This window comes from Pistacia vera, unplaced genomic scaffold (assembly GCF_008641045.1).
Source record: "Pistacia vera cultivar Batoury unplaced genomic scaffold, PisVer_v2 Contig301, whole genome shotgun sequence".
NCBI classification, from domain to species: Eukaryota; Viridiplantae; Streptophyta; class Magnoliopsida; order Sapindales; family Anacardiaceae; genus Pistacia; species Pistacia vera.
In genome coordinates this window covers 397,594-416,034 of record NW_022196115.1, presented here as the reverse complement: position 1 = coordinate 416,034, position 18,441 = coordinate 397,594, and the positions used below count along the sequence as shown (strand labels likewise).

General features: G+C 34.0%; 2 protein-coding genes across 3 annotated transcripts; one reads left to right on the top strand and one right to left on the bottom strand.

Annotated features, from left to right (window-relative positions):
• The first annotated feature begins 425 nt into the window (after nt 1–425).
• Nucleotides 426–3,781, top strand: LOC116135560 (dynein light chain 1, cytoplasmic). Its single transcript, XM_031421271.1, has 3 exons — nt 426–794; nt 896–1,001; nt 3,437–3,781. The coding sequence occupies exons 1-3, from the start codon at nt 621–623 to the stop codon at nt 3,517–3,519; spliced, it is 363 nt and encodes a 120-aa protein (XP_031277131.1). The 5' UTR covers nt 426–620; the 3' UTR covers nt 3,520–3,781.
• A 2,034-nt stretch (nt 3,782–5,815) lies between these two features.
• On the bottom strand, nt 5,816–6,588 carry LOC116135637 (FCS-Like Zinc finger 15). 2 transcript variants are annotated; one of them, XM_031421351.1, is made up of 3 exons: nt 6,506–6,560; nt 6,229–6,473; nt 5,816–6,054 (listed from the first exon to the last, which is right to left on the bottom strand). In XM_031421351.1, exons 2-3 carry the CDS (start codon nt 6,432–6,434, stop codon nt 5,865–5,867), a joined length of 396 nt encoding a protein of 131 aa, XP_031277211.1. In that variant the 5' UTR covers nt 6,435–6,473; nt 6,506–6,560; the 3' UTR covers nt 5,816–5,864. The 2 variants fall into 2 exon arrangements, with proteins under 2 accessions (XP_031277211.1, XP_031277210.1); XM_031421350.1 differs by having other exon boundaries at nt 6,229–6,588.
• Nucleotides 6,589–18,441: the final 11,853 nt, after the last annotated feature.

Sequence of the window (18,441 nt, the reverse complement as noted above, 5' to 3'; positions counted from 1 at the left end):
TATCTTATTTATTTGTTCTATATCATAGAAAAATATGCAACTCACTTAGCTTTTTCCATGTGCTTTTCCTGAGAAAAGAATCTAATGTACTATTTTTAATTATGTTTCAGGGGCAACAGCTTCACATAAATGCTTGAAAAGAAGGCAAAAGAATTGATGCTTTCAACCAGACAAACCAGTAGTTGAGGCTTCAAGCTATTAATTTTATTTTATTTTAAAAAAAAATTAATTATTTAAGTTTTTAATTTCTATATTTTAGCTATTATTAATGGGGACAAGACAGCCAAACAAAGACAAAAGAACAGGAGTACTAGTATGTGGTGGGAAAGAATTCCAAAATCCAGCACTGCTGTAAGAGTTAAACAATGGACTCAGAAAACGACGGCGTTTTTGGATTTGTTGCCTCCAGTGAAAAAAGGGAAAACCGAAAACTCAACCTCAATCATACACACACAGTCAACACACAAGTGACTTAACCAGCAAAACAAAGTAATCAAAAGGGCAACACTTTGATAAAGAGAGGGTGGCACACACAGACAGTTGGTTGGTATAGTGCTTTTTGTACCAAAACTTAAACAAAAACAAATCGAATCGAATTCACTTTGGCAAACAAACAAACAATGAACATGAGTGAAGACACGAAGAAAAGCAACAACGGAGCTCTTGTCGTGAAACCCAACTCCGATGATCGGAAACCCACCCAGCCGGTGTCGCAATCTGGCAAAAGAGTCATCATCAAGAGCGCCGACATGAAAGACGACATGCAAAAAGAAGCTGTTGATATCGCCATCGCAGTTATTTTTCCTTCTCTTTAACCTTTTTTTCCTTTTATATATATAAATTTTCATTTATTGAGATTTTGTTTCAGTCATTTGATTTCGGTTTCTTCTCGTAGGCATTTGAGAGGAACAATGTAGAGAAAGATGTAGCAGAGCGAATAAAGAAGGAGTTCGATAAGAGACACGGACCCACTTGGCACTGCATCGTTGGTAGCAATTTTGGTAATTCTATTTTGCTTTTGTTAGGGTTTCCTTTTCTTTTACTTTATAATTATTTTCGATTTGTTAAGATTTAATTATTTCAACAATTTTTTGGTGGGAAGATGAAATAGATCTAGGATAAATTTAATATAAATGTTGTCTTATATGTGATTCTTGTGTTGTAATCTTCTGATTTGGGAAGCAAAGATTGCAAAAAAATGAAATGGTTTTGGATGAGCTGTAGCTTTGGGGATTTTTTTAGTGCCTTTAAAGTGATTTTAGTTCTGGTTGGAAATTTTGCACCCAAATTTTCAGGTTAGCGCATCATATTAAGCTAAGTTGAAGTAAGATTTTATGATTTTCTTTTGAATAATTTTTCTTTGTATTCAATCATTTTGGATGCTACCGCTGCTTTTGTGCAATCAAAATCAGTCTAGTCAAATTGAAATGTCTGCTTGATATTGGGCCTGACCTGGCAGCGAATTGCCTGCACTAGTTTCCACAGCCGATTTTAATAGATCTGTACTATCAGTTCTGATCTCGGGGTCTTATCAGGGAAAGAAAATAGTCTGATCTTGGGAAAGCATATGGATGATCCAGGAGTTATTTGAGCATTCACTTTCTGATGTTGTTAGGTTACGTGTTCTGTTCATCAGTTCGCGAGGCTATATGAGACATGAGGTGTGGCTGTTGTACATCAAGGAAGTAGTGCAGCCAACATTTAATATTTTTGGACAAATCTGGATTTTAGGTTTATTTGATTTGGTACTGTGAGGCTGTCAAACAACTTGAACCATCTAGCATGATGGAGAGTCCATTGACAAAGTTTGCACTTTTCTCAAAGCATTCTTCTAGTTTTACTCTAATAAACCTTCAGTACTGTGCTTCTAATATATGATAAGAGACACTACTAAAGTGAAATTATGAAGTGGCCTATATCCTCACTTTTAGATATACTTGTTACTTATATGTGGAAAGGTATAGTTTACTCTTTGTGGTTTATTTTCAAAATATGGTATCTTCTACATTAAAATTTAGCTATGCAAATAGTTGTTCTCCAATGCTAATCTATAAGTTTCTGTCATTTTTAAATAGTCATAGCGGTTAGAGAATGGTCGTTCAATTTAAAAATGCCTGTTGTCTTGCACACAACAATATTGTAGCAGTAACTCATTGGGTTGGTTGTCCAAACCATTTTCCTTTAATGACTGATGTCAGTCAAATCAATTTTGATGCTATGCAGGTTTAAGGATGATCTATTATGTTTTCTATTTTTAGTTTGAAATCATTATTGGCCAAATATTGAAGTTCAAGTTTTCATGACTGATGGAATATCCAACTTTAGATAAAATGATTTTATTTTAATTGAGTGTTAGCATACTATGTACTTAGTGTGTTTCCTGGCTACCAAGATTGTAGTGTCTTTAAGTGGCCACCAGTTTATAACGGCGTGAAGACATAAAAAAATATTGAGGGATTAAAACCTATTATTTGAATTAATAGGTTTGTAGCACTAAAAGGCTTCTTGTCTATGTAATTTATTAGAAAGATATTGTTTTTATCCCATTTTGTGACATTTTCTTAAGTAAGTAATTTTGCTGGTCATTTCCTAACTGGGTTTAATTTATGGTTGCCCATACTTACTTGAAATCTTATTTCCATAAGAAAAGCTCCATATAAATTTGCACATGTGATAGATGTACAAATTATTAGAAAAGAAATCTATTTGTTAACCTGCCTTCCAGAATCCAGTTTAGCGTCAGGAACGTTATTACAAATATCATCTTACATTGACTTGTACTTTGGCTAACATAACTACTAAACTTTCTTTTTCTTTATTCCTAAACTTTAATATTTGGAGAACTTTCCTTAAAAAGATTAGTTAATTTGTTAACATTGGTGAAGGTAAGAAAACTTTCTCAGAAGCTTTATGTTATCTGTGTTGTCGTACATTTTGAGGAAATGTATGAACTACTGTGGGTTGGGGAAACGAGTGTGTAATATTAGTGATTGTATCCTTAGTTTCAAAGAGTCAGATAATCACCTGAGCATGTTGTGTTGTATAATGTGGTGCCTTGCATTTGTCAAGAGGTATCTGCCCCTTTTCAATTCCAAATGTTCTGCTGCTCGAGCTGTAGGATAACCCTCGCTTCTGATCAAAGCTTTGGTTTCCCTCGCTATTCATACTATTATAGCATTTATCTCAAACTTCTTGGATTTAGAAAAGCATTTGTTGCCACTTTTTAGCATGGTCCATCTTGTTGAATAATACAAGAGTTACATCATTTTGCTGTTTTAGAAGGAGGCATATTCACCTCACCTAATTTTTTTAGTTACACAAATTGCTTTGCTGTTGCCACTTCATTATGAAACTAGGAATGATTATTTAGGGAAGAAAATTAATCAGCATTACCTTTAAGAGCTTCGACTGACCTTTTTATCTTTTTTGGGCACAGGTTCATACGTGACTCATGAAACAAACCACTTTGTTTATTTCTATTTGGATCAGAAAGCGGTTTTGCTATTCAAATCTGGTTAATGAGGATGGCGACGTTGATAAATATGGATGAAAAAAGGTGCCAAAGATGATGAGTTTATGTTCATCGTGTAAGAGTTGATGTCTGTATGTATTAATCGAGACCTGCCATGCTGGCTGGTTAAACCTCAGAATGGAGATTCTTGTGCTTAACTTGTATATTTGTATCCACTTGAACTAGCTTGAAACTTGTTATGGATGTGAGTGAATTGCTGTCTGTTTACCTTGAAACCTCTAAATGGTAAATGGAGATTCTTGTGCTCAACTATGAAGCATAAAAGTGAATACCGTCTGAAATGCAACAAATGGGTAACATACCGGGAACATCACAAGACAAGAGTATTGTCTCATCTCAAAAGCTGAATGAAAAATTTGGTAATTTTAAACAGAAACAGGATCTGTGACCATTAAAGAATCTCTACTGTTCCAATGCACCTAGACCAAATTGGATTTTAGATTCAACCACAGAAGAGCATTGATGTTGCCTCAGCTACTGATAGCATTGGATTTTAGATTCAACCACAGAAGAGCATTGATGTTGCGTCAGCTACTGATAGTACATTTCCTATTGTAAGGCCATTTTACTCTGGTCAGGTCAGCACCCCTAGCTTGGTTGCCAGTTGGATTTATCTTCACTACACTCAGTAATGCCTCTACCAACCAAAGCAACGTTTAATGTTGCCAGTTGGACTAAGGTTTTTATAGCGTGAGGAAAACGTTTTAATACATGAAGATGAAGGTGAATATATATAGCATTTTGTAATTGGCTTCTGCTGCCACCATTACCACTCAATTCCATAACTTATTATGCTCGCCCATGCCATCTTAAATCCCCGGTTACCAACACCTTCTCCCCACAAACACAATTTCATGTCTTAAGTAAATACTCAACTTATACAAAACTTACCATTCAATTATTCCAAGAACAAAATTCAAGTTATAATTGGCAAAATGCAGTTGAGAATTCAAAACCATGCATGTAAAATGTCCAGGAACCAAACTGTTCCTGTCTTTCAAGGATTCGTGGACAGTAGCACAGCATAAAGAGATGCAAGTAGCAAGCCCTATTTATTCCAATTTACTACCATCCAATTCCATTTCATTGCCTCTGCTTACTCACATTCTAAAGTTAAGGTTCTCTTGTCTTGTCCCAGTTGTTAACTTTTTTTTTATTTTCTTTATGTAGTATATGTAAGTAACAGTTTGATTTTCACCCTCTTGTTACATCTATCTTTTGCCTTTATTGGGCTGACAAGTATCCCCCATTAGAATATAATTGTTGTAGTACTGTTCATTCACGAAGCATTAATGGAAGGGGCAAGTGAAATAATAAGTTCTGTTACTGTTCTGCAACAGTGGTTATTCATGAGAAAATGTAACTTCATTTAAAACCAGGAAAGAGGAAAGAGCCAAAAGGGTCCAATATCTGTAAATGCTAGAAAGCGAATGTCCGGAATTATCAATCAAAGCCCTTCAATTAATTCTGGGTACTGTGGTGTGAGAAGCTAGAGTTTTAACTTTATGAGAGAAAGCAGACCACCCCCAGGTACTGTGATGTGAGAAGCTCATTCAAAACCCATCAAGCTTTCGAAATTGCATAATATACATGTCATGGAAACTCACTCGCTGACACTCTTTCCAGTTCCTGGAAACAGACGAACAAAGGCCCTGGAAAATGCAGCCAGCCAGCCATGCAATATTTCATTTGAGTAATAAAGATGAATATTTACAAAACCTGAAAATCTTCAAATGATAAAATTTATAATCTTTCTTCTCATGGGGACCATAACTTTGATGATTGCTACCATTAATTCTTCAATCACTAGTTTTCCTCTGGAAAAAAAGAGAAAGAAATATTCTCCACTACTAAACCACTGTCCCTCAGTGCGTAATCTATACATTCCCTACATGATTCCACTAAAATACGCACGTTGTCATCTAGGCAGACAACAAATAACACTGTTGTTTGGCCCAAGAAAACGATAACTCTCATGAGCATTCAAATTAAGTAATTAGCGAGTTAATTAATCACGTTTAAGCATAAGCAAACACCATAACATAATACCCACAATACCCTTCAACAACATGATATTAGAAAAAGGACGAAAAAAAAAAAAAAAAAATCCCACAGTTTCAGGAAAATGGGAAGCAAATCAAACCAGGGGCTCCCGTAGATACGTGGAGCTCAAAAAGTTGAATGCCTTTTTGGCTCCAAACAAAGAAGCAAGACAACATACCACATAATAGTCATTACAAAATTAGGCAGGGGTAAAACCGGAACATAATTATTTTTCAAAAAACAAAAAAAAACAATTTTTTTTTCCATTCCTGGTGATCATCATCTTTCTTCAGTAAGCAAAGCCGCCGCCTCCTCCTCCTCCTCGGTTTCTGTTTCCTTTCCGACGGGAACCAGAAGCTGATGAAGAAGAAGTTGGTTTCATCGCAGCCAATGAACAGTTCTCTTTCTTAATACTATCTTCTTCGTCCATAAATATCTGCCTGCACCTGCACTCCACGCTACAAAAAGCACTCTCTCCCCTACACATGCAAAAAAATAACCATAAAAATTCAAGCTTTAAAATCACAAACCATGCAAAGAAAAAAAAAAAAAAAAGATCAGGGTTTGCTGAGAAACACTCCAAATAAACGAAGATCTGGGAACTTAGAAGACAAAACAAAACATAACAAAAAATAAAAATAAAAGGTGCTTACTTGTACATGTAGATATCTTTGCCCGGCAAAAGAGGCTGTTGGCAGAGGAAGCATCGCTGAAGAAAAGTAGGCACTGGGAAAGTTGACTGAGAAGAAGTAAAAAGCTTGTTGTTAATATTCATAGTAGCTTTGTTGATAACTTGGGGGCTTTTCTTGCTAGAGCTACCAGTTTTTTGGTTCTCCAAGACTATACTTAATCCCACCATATCTCATTATCCTTTGTTTCAGAATCTATATATATATATATCTATCTCTCTCTCTCTCTCTCTCTCTCTCTCTCTCTCTCTCAAATGGTGGAGTGGGGTGAAGGTGGTGATGGGATTGGGGGAAGGCTTGTTTAAGCTTTGTGAAAATGTATTGAGTTTGAGTGAAAAATAAATAGAAGAAAGAGAGAAGTGGAGAAGGTACTTGAATGGGTCCCCCACAGCTAGAAGAGAGCAGTAATGAGGACGATTTGCGGAGCTAAGGATTTGACTTCTACTGATCTTTAACTGCCACGTATCCCCTCTCTTTACTCTTTAGTTTCCATTTCGTTTTCCCATTTTTTTATTTTTTTCAATGGTTGTACGTTTATTTCTTTTTCTTTCCTTTTCTTCAATAGAATGGCTTAGTATAGAGTTGAATTGATACACAAACCTGGTTGCTTTTTCCAGCGAGTAGAACTCAACCTTCCCCCTCTTTTTTTTTTTTTTTCTTTTATCATAAATAAAAATAAAATAAATTGGTCATTGAGAGGACCATTCAACCTAATGATAGAGACTCTTAAATATATTATTTTAAAAATATTAAGTTTGATTTTTCTTGTGAGTGTTTATACTTCAAATCTAAAAAATTATGTAGATCTTCTGTCAAAAAAAAAAAACAAAAAAAAAGAAGGGGGGGAGCATTCTGCCTTTGAAACTTTGACTGCATGTGTCTATATAACCAGTTGAAGGAAAAAAAATAAAGGCAGTCTTGTCAAACCAGAAGTGCTTTTGTTTTTGTATGGTGCTTTACCTTCTTTTCATTGAATTGCTTTTGCTTAGTACTTTTCATTGGTTTGGCCCAACGACAAAACATATAAATAAACATTGTGTGAAAAAGAAAAACATATCCTTCGATTTTATATGCATGCTTTACATTACTCTCAGTTTAGTTTATACATTAAAAGACTTTTATCTGGTACGTGAAACGCTATGAAAGACAGAACAAAACGCATTCCATTATTATATCATTTGGATAATTAGCTAATTAATTATTTTTCTGTATGTCAAAAGAAAAAGGTTAATGGTGGAATCTTGTTCATGTCCTGCATTGCTTTGAAAGCTCTGCAATCTGCATTATTAAGGGAGCTAGCTGTCCGCAAATATCTTAAATTTTTTTGCTTTAATTATGAGTCGGGATTCAGCCTAGCTACTTGGAAGATAAATACAAAATTATATCACAAAGTGATATAGATATTAATGATTTAATACTTTTTAAAGTGGGATTAAAGTTAATTAATTAACTTTGGCTTTTCATTAATGTTTGTTTGATAATATAACTTACATATCTTAATGTTGTCGACCACTCAAAACTAATCATGTAATTAATTTGACCAAGGTGATGATAAGTGAATTTTTTATTTGGTATCCTTAATTATCAGCCGTCCTTTTTTCATGTATACGTCGAGCTATGCAACTCATGCACGGATGAATAATTGGAGGATCAATGTATTTTTCGTTTCCCCAACCCAATCAGTTGCCTAACTCAACACATCCTCTCTTCAAATCTTCTGCAAAACATCCTTTGATTTGTGTTCATATTCACTTCTTTCAAGCTCGATCTTGCCTTCTAGAGGTGTTTAATCAATACCCATATGAAATCTATGTTTACTTAAATCGAAACTTTCATCACCTACCAAAACACAACACGTTTCTTCGATTTGTTGGGCAATAGGAACAAGATAAAGCGAAATTCATTGTAAGTATGACGTTATCGCTTGAGCTTTCTTTTTCTTGCTTAAATTCAACCGATTTGTGTTTATATTTGCTCACTTCTTCAAACTCAAGTCATGTCCATCTCGACGTGTTGTAATTTCACTACTGAATTTGACAAGTGTTTGTCAAAAGAAGCACGTAGATTTGGGTTGAAAAACAGGGAGCAGGTAGAGTTCTAAAATTTAATCATCATAATAAACATTGGATAAACATAAAACTAAGCAACTTAACAGTGAAAAAACGTGAATGGGTAAAATGGGCTGTTAATGGACGTGAAAAATAATAAAATATAAAATAAAAAGACACGTACTGTTTATCCAATTCGTACCCAATGAACTAGACGACGTGTTGCACGTAGAGGACTTTGGTTCAGTGATTCTTTTATATAAAACCGGCGGCATCAGGAGCAAGGGCCCCAGGTGGGTACCGCCAGCGGCGTGCCATCTGTCCACCCAATTAATTAATCTCTTTCTTTCTGTGATGTCTGGCCTGGTGGTGTTAAACTGTTAATAATGGGGATTTGGGAATCGGGGCTGAGGAGGAGAGAAGATTTTGGTGTTGTTATTTAAGGAAACTTGTACGATTTTGCCTGTTGAGACTCGTGAAGGCAAATAGTGAATGAATGAATGAACGAACGAAGAAGAAATGTGATTTTCGGGATTCGAAACCCGAAGAAGTTTATTTAAGACGGGTCTTTTAAGTTTCGAAGAGATGATCCGGAGAAAGTTGGCCATCATCTTTAAAGCTTCAATTATTGGTTCAATAAATGAATGAATAAAACTTTTTTCTTTTTAATTATCCCTGGGTTAAGACTAATTTATCCACATCACGATTAATCTCTTTTTTAAGTATAAGTTTTAATGATCACTTATATTAATAATTATTGAGACTCAAATTTAAAATATTATATTAGGTCATTTTCTTCTTCTTTTTACTCTAAAAAAGGCTTGAACTTAAAAGACCATATTAGATTCTTTTCTTAAAAGAGCATATTAAATGGTCAATGAGACTATCTAACAAACTAATATGGTTAATTCTCTTATAATAAAAAATATGTTAATTAACCATTCTTGAATAATCGGATAATATTATTGAATGTATTACTTAAGAGGTCTTGAATTTGATTTCTCTTAATTGCTATTTACTAATAGGGATGACCATTGCAGGTCCTGATTTAATCTAGTGTTAGTTTTTAATGCACATGAATGTGTAAAGATGAGATTGAGACCGTTGGATCTTTATCCAAAATATTTTATCTAACTTTCATAGTGGTCATCCACTGGAAACACAATAACATGAGCAATCCAACAAAAACAAGGGTATAATGGTAAAAGCAGATAGCCAACTTTCATGGGCCCCGAGTTCGACTGACCAGACTGTGGGAAGGTATAATGATGAAGCGGAGTTGGTCCATGTCGAAGAGGAGAATGATTAGAGTGTGGGGTTAAATGGGCCTAGGCTTGGGCCCATTTTGAGATTGATATGACATATCACAAATTTAAGACTTGTTTGGCCACAGGTTTAAATCCACCCATCAACTCTTCAACTTTTTATTATTCTTCTTCAAAGAAGTAGTTTAAAAACTTTTACTTTTATTTTTGAATTTTATGCTCACTAGAAAGTGATGGAGACATGGCAAAAGAATTTTGGTAAAATTCTTGCGTTGGAACTAAAAAGGAACATAAGATGGGGATCTGGGAACAAACTTTATAGTGATGTCAATGTGAAAAAAATATATAAAATTATTTAAGAATTATACTATAATTTTCGGCTCGGTAATGTTATCGGCCAAAAGAAATAAACCTTGAGATCGAAAAAAGCCTCTTGTATTATAACATATCCCTTTAAAAGAAGTACATTATTATTTGATTGTTTTTAGGGATCTTTTTCGAAAGTAAATTTAGAATATATATATATATATATATATTGTTTTTTGACATTAGGTTTTGGGAATAAATTCCATGAGATTTGTTAGGTCATAGAAGATGAGTTCCAAGCACTTAAGCTTTACTAAACTTTGTGAAATATTTCTATTAATAAATTTATCTCTTGTCTATTTCACTATAATAAGACAAAAGAAAGTGAAATATCATGGTAATGGTTGTATCTTTCAATACTTTTATTCAACGCAAATATAATTTTGTTACTTAATTTAGATGTATTAGAAATTATAATAAAAAAATTCTATTAAATTAAGAGAATAATATTAACAAGGATTTAAAAAGAGTCGTTGATTTTTTTTTTTTTTTTTTTTGAGTAAACTTGGTAATCATCTCTCTCGTGATTTAGAGGCAAGACTTTCTAGATATATTTAACCTCAATGGTTAAAGCCTTAAAGGGTTTACCACCCGACTACTAGGGAAAAAGGTAAAAAATTGTTGATTTATCTTTATTTTTTAAAAATTTGTTTCGACTGTGCAAAATTAAAGAATGGTACAAATATGAAGTCGAATGGACTGTTACCTAATAACTTAAAAAGTAAAATGAATAAATAAATAAATTTATTATTAGGTTATATAATAATTCAAAATTTAATGAAAAATAAATGATTTGATGTTATATCTTCCTCCATTATTATTCTACAATTTTGTTGGGTAGCTAAAATATCTTTTGTTTTTTATTTAAGGATTTTTTTTTTTTGGAAAGATTAGTTTCCCCAGGTTGTGAAATAAGCTATTGGGCCTGAGAAAGTCCAGCCTGTCCCTTTTATTGAAATTCGTATCTAATCCTGGGCTTTGGTATGGTTATCGGCTGGATTCTGATCAAGCTCACATTGCTACCTTTTGTTGAAAACTTAGGTCTTGAAAATGAGATATATTGGAGGTTTGACCAAAGAAAATCAAAGATCTAAATTAAATTATAAAGATAAAATAACTATACCGTCGGATGAGTAAAGATAAACGGTTCACAAGAAGTATAAAAAATTTAAGTAAAAAATGTAAATTAAAGTATATTAATCTTATACAATAAAATCTCTCTGTAGTGATATTTTATATAGGAATAACCTTCATATACTCATAAAAATTTTAAAATCTACTTAAATAAAGTTGAAATATTAAGTGATTAAAAAAATGAAGATTGGGGTTGGTGTAGGTAACCTTATAAAAAGGATTGGATTATTTAAGTGAGAAGGAATGAGGTTTTTACATGGCAAGACAAAAATACAAATAAAGAAAAAATCTAGAATATCATATGCAACATCATTCATAACACCATTCAATAAATTTACATAACCTTGAAATTCTTTTTCTCTCATTCATCTTTCGATTGATTTTGATCAGTAATCATTCAATTCAATAACTTTTGACATGTTGGTATCACGTCAATAATACTACGGTGATATTATTAGATGTTCTATGAAATTGTAGCTAAGAACCTTTTTCTTCTTTTAAATTTCTCTCAAAAGTACTCTTGAACATTATATAAGGAGGATTGATGGATGTAAATTGCATTTAACTCATTCTTGCTAATAAAATTAATTCACTATTTTTCTAGAGCTTTTCCTCAACTCTTTTTAAAGTTTCACCTATTTTCTCTTCACTTCTCTCAATCTACACACTTACTTTCGTTACACCTACTACTTCAACTAATTAAGATGATCACAGACTTAAACATCTTCATGAATACCAAACTGATTTAGATATATAGATGCTTTTTCTTTTTATGATCGGAGGTGTTCGGATCAATTTACGCATATCTCGACTAATCTCCTAAGGCTTTGAAGTTAATGCCTGGTAAACCCTCCAAGTGGCCACTCCTATTAGTAATCGAGGGGAATCAAACTCATGACCTCTTGAGTAATATACCTAAAAGTCTTTATTATTCCAACTGATCACCCAAGGATGGTTTAGTTATATAGATGTTGGGATTATATAAAATCACGTATCATAAGCAGGATCATCAAACATGCATACAATCTCGAGATGCTGGTCGAATTATCGAAATGGGTGTATATTTTTATATTTTCCTTTTACTTATAATGGAATTACTTAACTTGAGGATGAAGACCGACCAAACCTACAGCTTCCAAGTTACTAAAGCTGGGTTGGCTTCTAAACTAAGCATAAATTTACTGGCTTTTAGTACTATGCAATGGCTGTACCGGAAACTTTTCTCTTCTCTTTTTTTCTCTGTTGAATGTATGAGCTACTATACTGTAAAGCTACTGTATGAGCTATTGTATGCTATTGTATGAGCTAAACTTGAGCTTAATTAGTTAGGTTGTTGAACAGTTAGTTAGCTATAGTTAATTAGTTAGTTAGTTGAGTATAGTTAACTAATTCTAGTTAGAAGTTAACTAAATTATGTAGTTTCTATATAAACACTTCTTCACATTCAATGAAGTTGATCAACTCATTTACTACACTTAATTTACTTTTACATTCTCTGAAAATCGACATGGTATCAGAGTTGAGAAACTCATCCTTCGATCAAAATCAATCGATCAAAATTTCTTTGTTGTTCTAATCAAGCTTGTACCAGCTTGTAATCACTTTAATTCTTCAAATTTCTTCTTTCTTTAGCTTGAATCGATTACTGATTTAGCTCAGTAACTATGTCTACTCAAAATAAAGGTTTGATTGCACCTCCAATTGATGCAAATTCACCACTCTACATTCATCCTTCTGATACTCCAGGTTCAATTTTGGTTTCTGAACAGTTGACTGGGACAGAGAATTACGGGATCTAGAGTAGAGCCATGACTGTTTCTCTCTATGTAAAAAACAAATTAGGGTTTGTAGATGGAACATGCACAAAGTCTTCAATTCATTCACACTTAATACCACAATGGGAGAGGTGTAATTCCTTAGTTCTCGCCTGGATTTTCAAATATGTTTTGAAAGAAATATTCAATGGAATAGTTTACTCCACAAGCAAAGCTCAAGTTTGGCAGGACTTGAAGGAGCAGTATCACAAGGTAAATGGAACCAGAGTCTTTGGAATTTATCAAGAAATCATCAATTTAACACAAGGAACAAATTCAGTAGCTATTTACTTCAACAAACTCAAGGCACTTTAGGATGAACTTGACTCTTTAATTAGCCTTCCTGCTCCTGACATTGGCAAAGGCTTATTTGGACCATTTGAACAAACAAAAACTTCTGAAATTTTTAATTGGACTGAATGAATCTTACTCTATGGTTCGTAGTCAAATACTTCTCATGAATCTACTCCATAGTGATAAACAAGCCTACTCTGTTGTGCATCAAGATGAAAGTCAGAAGGTTCTTACAGGAATGAATCAAAATATTGAAGTCACTACTGCTTTATATGCACAAAATAATGGTAAAAGCTAGAATCATAATAAAAAATACAAAAAGAAGAAGCCTTATGTTGAGTGTGACTTCTGTCATATTGTTGGCCATAAAAGGGAATCCTACTATAATGATTGGATATCCTGCAGATTATCAATTTACAAAGGGCAAAAATTCTTCCAAAAATAGAGTTTTTGCAAATCAAGTTCATGCTGGTTCTATAAATTATGCGTCTTTGGAAGCTGGAAATTGTTCAGGTGCTATAGGCAATTCTTCTGTTGCTGTTGTTGGTCCAATGTTGACCACTGATCAATACAATCGGATACTACAATTACTTGGGAAAGAGAATGTTCCATCACCAACAACTAATCTCGCAGGTAATTCAGCTGCTCTATTTTCATGTTTTGATACTAATAGATGGATAATTGATACGGGAGCAAGTGATCACATAACCTACAATTATTCATTGTTAAAGTCACCTGCCATTATAGAACCATCCTCTAGATATCTTGTTGGCTTACTAAATGGAGCTAAAACATATGTTAAGCACATTGGATCTATTGACTTGGACAGTGGACTTCATCTATCCAATGTATTGCATGTTCCAGAATTCCATCATAATTTGCTTTCGGTTTCAATACTTGCTATTTCTAATAAATGTTTCATCACATTTTATCTTGATTTTTATCCAATTCAGGATCTTTACAATGGCAAGTTGAAGGGGATTGGTAAACATTGTCAAGGTCTCTACTATCTTGATCCATATTTGCACATTTCTTCTTTTGTATCAGCTTTTGAATAACATAATAAAACTGTTTGTCATTCACATTCTTCACAGATTGTACTTACTACCTTACAGATTAATAAAATGTTCGTTTTTCCCACTAATTGTATGTCAACTTCTTGATCTCACAGTATTGCATTGTGGCATCAATGATTAGGACATGCTTCTCACTCAATTTTATCCACCATCTACCCACAGTTACCCAAACCAAACACCACAGGTACTTCTATTCCTTCACATTGGTCCATCTGTCCTTTAGCAAAACAAACTAGATTACCTTTTCCTCATAGTGTTTCTCATTCTCAACATAGTTTTGATTTGTTGCATATTGATGTGTGGGGACCATATAGCATTCTTACTAATGGAAATGCAAGATATTTTTTTACCATAATGGATGATTGCTCTCGGATTACTTGGTTATTCCTCATGCAATTCAAGTCATATACATTTTCTATACTTATGCAGTTTCTGGATATGCTTCCTACTCAATATAAACTGTATCCAAAACGTATCAGGGGTGATAACGGATCAAAATTTTTCAATAAGTCTTGTAATAAATTGTTTAGCAATCATGGGATAATTCATCCAAGTTCCTATGTTTATACCCCTCAAGAAAATGAGGCTGTTGAGAAGAAACATAGGCATATTTTAGAAGTGGTCAAAGCCTTGAAATTTCAGTCCCATGTTCCTGCAAAATTTTAGGGTAACTGTGTCCAAGCTGCAGTATATATAATCAACAAGCTTCCTACATCAATTCTCAAAGGTTTATCACCTTTTGAAAAGTTCTTTCACAAACCTCCTTCTTTGGACCATTTGAGGGTCTTTGGTTGTTTGACTTATGCCACGTTTCTCCCCTCCAAGGACAAGTTATCTCCTAGGGCAGTGATCCACCAGTTTTCTTAGGATACTCCTTAACCCAAAAGGGCTATGTTTTGTATGATTTGTCCTTTCATTCAATCACTATTTCCAAGGATGCAATTTTTTATGAACACATTTTCCCTTTTGCATTATCCCAAACACCTACAGGTCCTTTTCCATATCATTCTGCATTCCTTTTTACAGAATCAGATCAGTCCCCTGCCTTTCCTGTTCCAGCTTCCCCTGACTCTTCTTCACCTCATATTTCCTAATTCTACTTCACCTACTCTAGTTTCTCCTATTGCACCTTCTAGTCTGGATTCTTCTCATGTCTCTCCTTCTACTATTGCACCTACAAATTCTTCTCTTAACCTTAGAAGATCAAGCAGATCTGTTAGGCCTCCTATTTGGTCTCATGACTATGTCTACACCACTCTCTTTCATCCTACAGCTAATCATATATTCTATCCTATATTTGATTATGTTTCTTACACAACTTTCTCACCTTCTTATCAGTCATATCTTTCTAAGGTGTCTTTAGTTAAACCTTCTAGTTTTCATCAAGCTTTAAAGGACCCAAATTGGGTTGCAGCTATGGACAAGGAAATCAAGGCCTTGAAACTTGGTAACACTTGGTCCCTAGTCCCTTTGCCTCCTAGTAAATCTCCTATTGGATGCAAATGGGTTTATAAATTGAAGTGCAAGGCTGATCTTTACCACCCTCCAACTTGAAGGGGGATGTTGAATGTCTGAGCTAGTGTACTGTAAAGCTACTGTATGCTACCATATGAGCTAAATTTGAGCTTAATTAGTTAGGTTGTTGAATAGTTAGTTAGCTGTAGTTAATTAGTTAGTTGAGTATTGTTAACTAATTCTAGTCAGAAGTTAACTAAATTATGTAGTTTGTATATAAACACTTCGTCACATTCAATGAAGTTGACCAGCTCATTTACTACACTTACTTTACTTTTACATTCTCTGAAAATCAACACTCTATAGCCCACCATCAACTTGATAACATATATTTTGTACGTCTTTTCAGATTGCTCAGTGAAGAAAAGGCACATCATCCAGTACTTCAATAACCACAAAAACTCATAATGTACTGTGAGGAGTTGTTTCTTAATATGCACGATTACATCCAGTTTCTGAACTCAATAGCGGTGATGATCATCATGATCACAGATCCTTTGAAAATGAACCATAAAGTTTCATTTAAACATCACATGATTTTAAAGGGTTGGCAGTCAGTTGAAGATAAGGCATCTATCTCACAGAAGCTATCGAGCTCCATTCTTTTGTGAGGACAAAATTAATTAAAGCAGTAAGAGGCAGGTGGGCATACGTATGTGTTTTTATGGTGAAATAATTGATGCACTGTATGAACAATTAATGTGCTTCTTGGAAGTTTTCAGCCATTGTACTGTTTCCTGCTTGTGTAAAGGCTGAAAAGATTGGCTGAAAAGGTTGGCTGATTGAAAAGCTAATTAACAGGAAAAGTTGAAAAAATGAATGTTAGTCAACTCATAAGGACAATTATTCTTTTTAATTCCTCGTTCGAAGGCGAAGATTGATGGACCTGACATCCATTGTTGAGGTATTTTTCTCCACAACGAAGAACAAACTACTCAAAAACCCTAGTCATTGGCAGTTCCATAGCAGAGAATAAACTATTCAAAGTGAAACCCTAGCTTGTCTTTTTTTTTAACAGACAACCCAATAACTGAGAGACAGTCTCCTCTTTGACCTAATTCACAAATCGAGTGGCAAGGGATAAAGCTTTTAATTTCGAAATAATCCATAATTTTAGCAAATTAGTGTAATTTGAATTGGGAAAATTTAATGTTGGATTGCAAAGAGTTTTAATTTCAAACTTATAAAGCGTTTGAACCCTATTGCTTTGCATGATCAATTCAGTTTAAAGTGTAAAAGTCACTTTCAGGAGTCATGCACACTACGTCATGAGCAAGCAATAATAAAATTTGGACTAAGATTCTGGTGGTCTATTGGTTACCGGAAGGGAAACACCATCACGTTTCCACTCTGATTTGACAAATTATATCTTCGAATCCTTGGCTACACTCGAGCTAGTTTAGATTGGCAATTTCTGAATGTGAGCTTGCTTCTGGTTGTTTCGACAATAACTGGTTATCTGCAATACTGTTCATCTGGATCTACTACGTAATCTTATGTTTTGAAACTTTAATTCTTTTATGCGGTTGAAGGCTGTCGTTGTAAGGATAAAAATTTCAGTGGAGATTCTTGTTATTAGCCATGAATATTAAGAAAAAAGAAAATGAAGAAAGAAAGCTACAGAGATGGTTCATTGAGGAGGAACAAAGAATTAAACAAATAACAAAAATTGGAAAAAAATTATCATCCTTGCAATTCATCTTAGCCTGAATAATTTACGGTACTTTGCATCTCTGATGTCCCTTTCTCTTAGTTGTATAGAGACCCGCAAAAGGACACTTGATAGTACAAGTCCATTATCTCAAGCGGAAACTGTAGCTAGCTTGCGATCGAGATTGATTGAATGTTCCGTGAAGTCATATCAAAGGTTAAACACTTTTGGGTTAGAAAATCAGTACGTACATAGAGCTTGATACTTGGGGACCAACTGGTGTGTTTTTTTCATTTTTATTGAAAAATTATTCACTGCCTATAAACAAAATCGGTCGGGTTTGGTGGGTTCGGAGAGTTGATATATTCATTCGGTTATTTAATTGAACGGCAGAGAATAGATTTCTTACCATAGCTAGCCTTTTCTGTAAAAGTTTGAAAAGTATAGACCAACTTCATTTCGTTGTTCTGATTTATGATCAATGATGAACCGAGCAGAAATGTTTGACAGAACATTGACTGTTATACATTTTTACTGGCATATATAAATATTAATAAAATGGAGAAGGGCAAGAGATATTGGGTAAATAATTAGGAGTCCTGAAAATCAGTACCAGAAATCACAGTGGAGTAGACGCGTTATGTTCTTGGACGTCATGGGAGCTGGATTCAATCAAATACGAGCTGGATCAGTACTTAATTTCCATTAATTAGATTCAATTAAATGGCTAGTTATATATATAGCAAATAGGTTAAATAAAACAAAACAATTCCACATCGAACAACTAGAGCTTGGTACAGTGTATGAGTTTTATTTGATTATGATTTGGTTTGAACGTCGGAAAACCTTGGCAAAGAGAGATATCATGTGTGAGCATGAATGAATGCATGTGCAGAGCACATGTATGCAGTCGTGAACACATGCATATGCACTCACCATGTTTATCAAAAGTCAAAACATGTGAACAAAATTTTATGTTTGGTTACGATATCATCAATTGGTATACGCTAAGGC

Bases quoted from the DNA above. Each gene is read 5' to 3' on its own strand.
- LOC116135560 (XM_031421271.1), top strand. From the start codon at position 621: ATGAACATGAGTGAAGACACGAAGAAAAGCAACAACGGAGCTCTTGTC. The intron at 795-895 runs GTTATTTTTCCT...TTCTTCTCGTAG, and splicing joins CTGTTGATATCGCCATCGCA to GCATTTGAGAGGAACAATGT. The intron at 1,002-3,436 runs GTAATTCTATTT...TTTTGGGCACAG, and splicing joins CATCGTTGGTAGCAATTTTG to GTTCATACGTGACTCATGAA.
- LOC116135637 (XM_031421350.1), bottom strand. From the start codon at position 6,434: ATGGTGGGATTAAGTATAGTCTTGGAGAACCAAAAAACTGGTAGCTCT. The intron at 6,055-6,228 runs GTAAGCACCTTT...TTGCATGTGTAG, and splicing joins AAAGATATCTACATGTACAA to GGGAGAGAGTGCTTTTTGTA.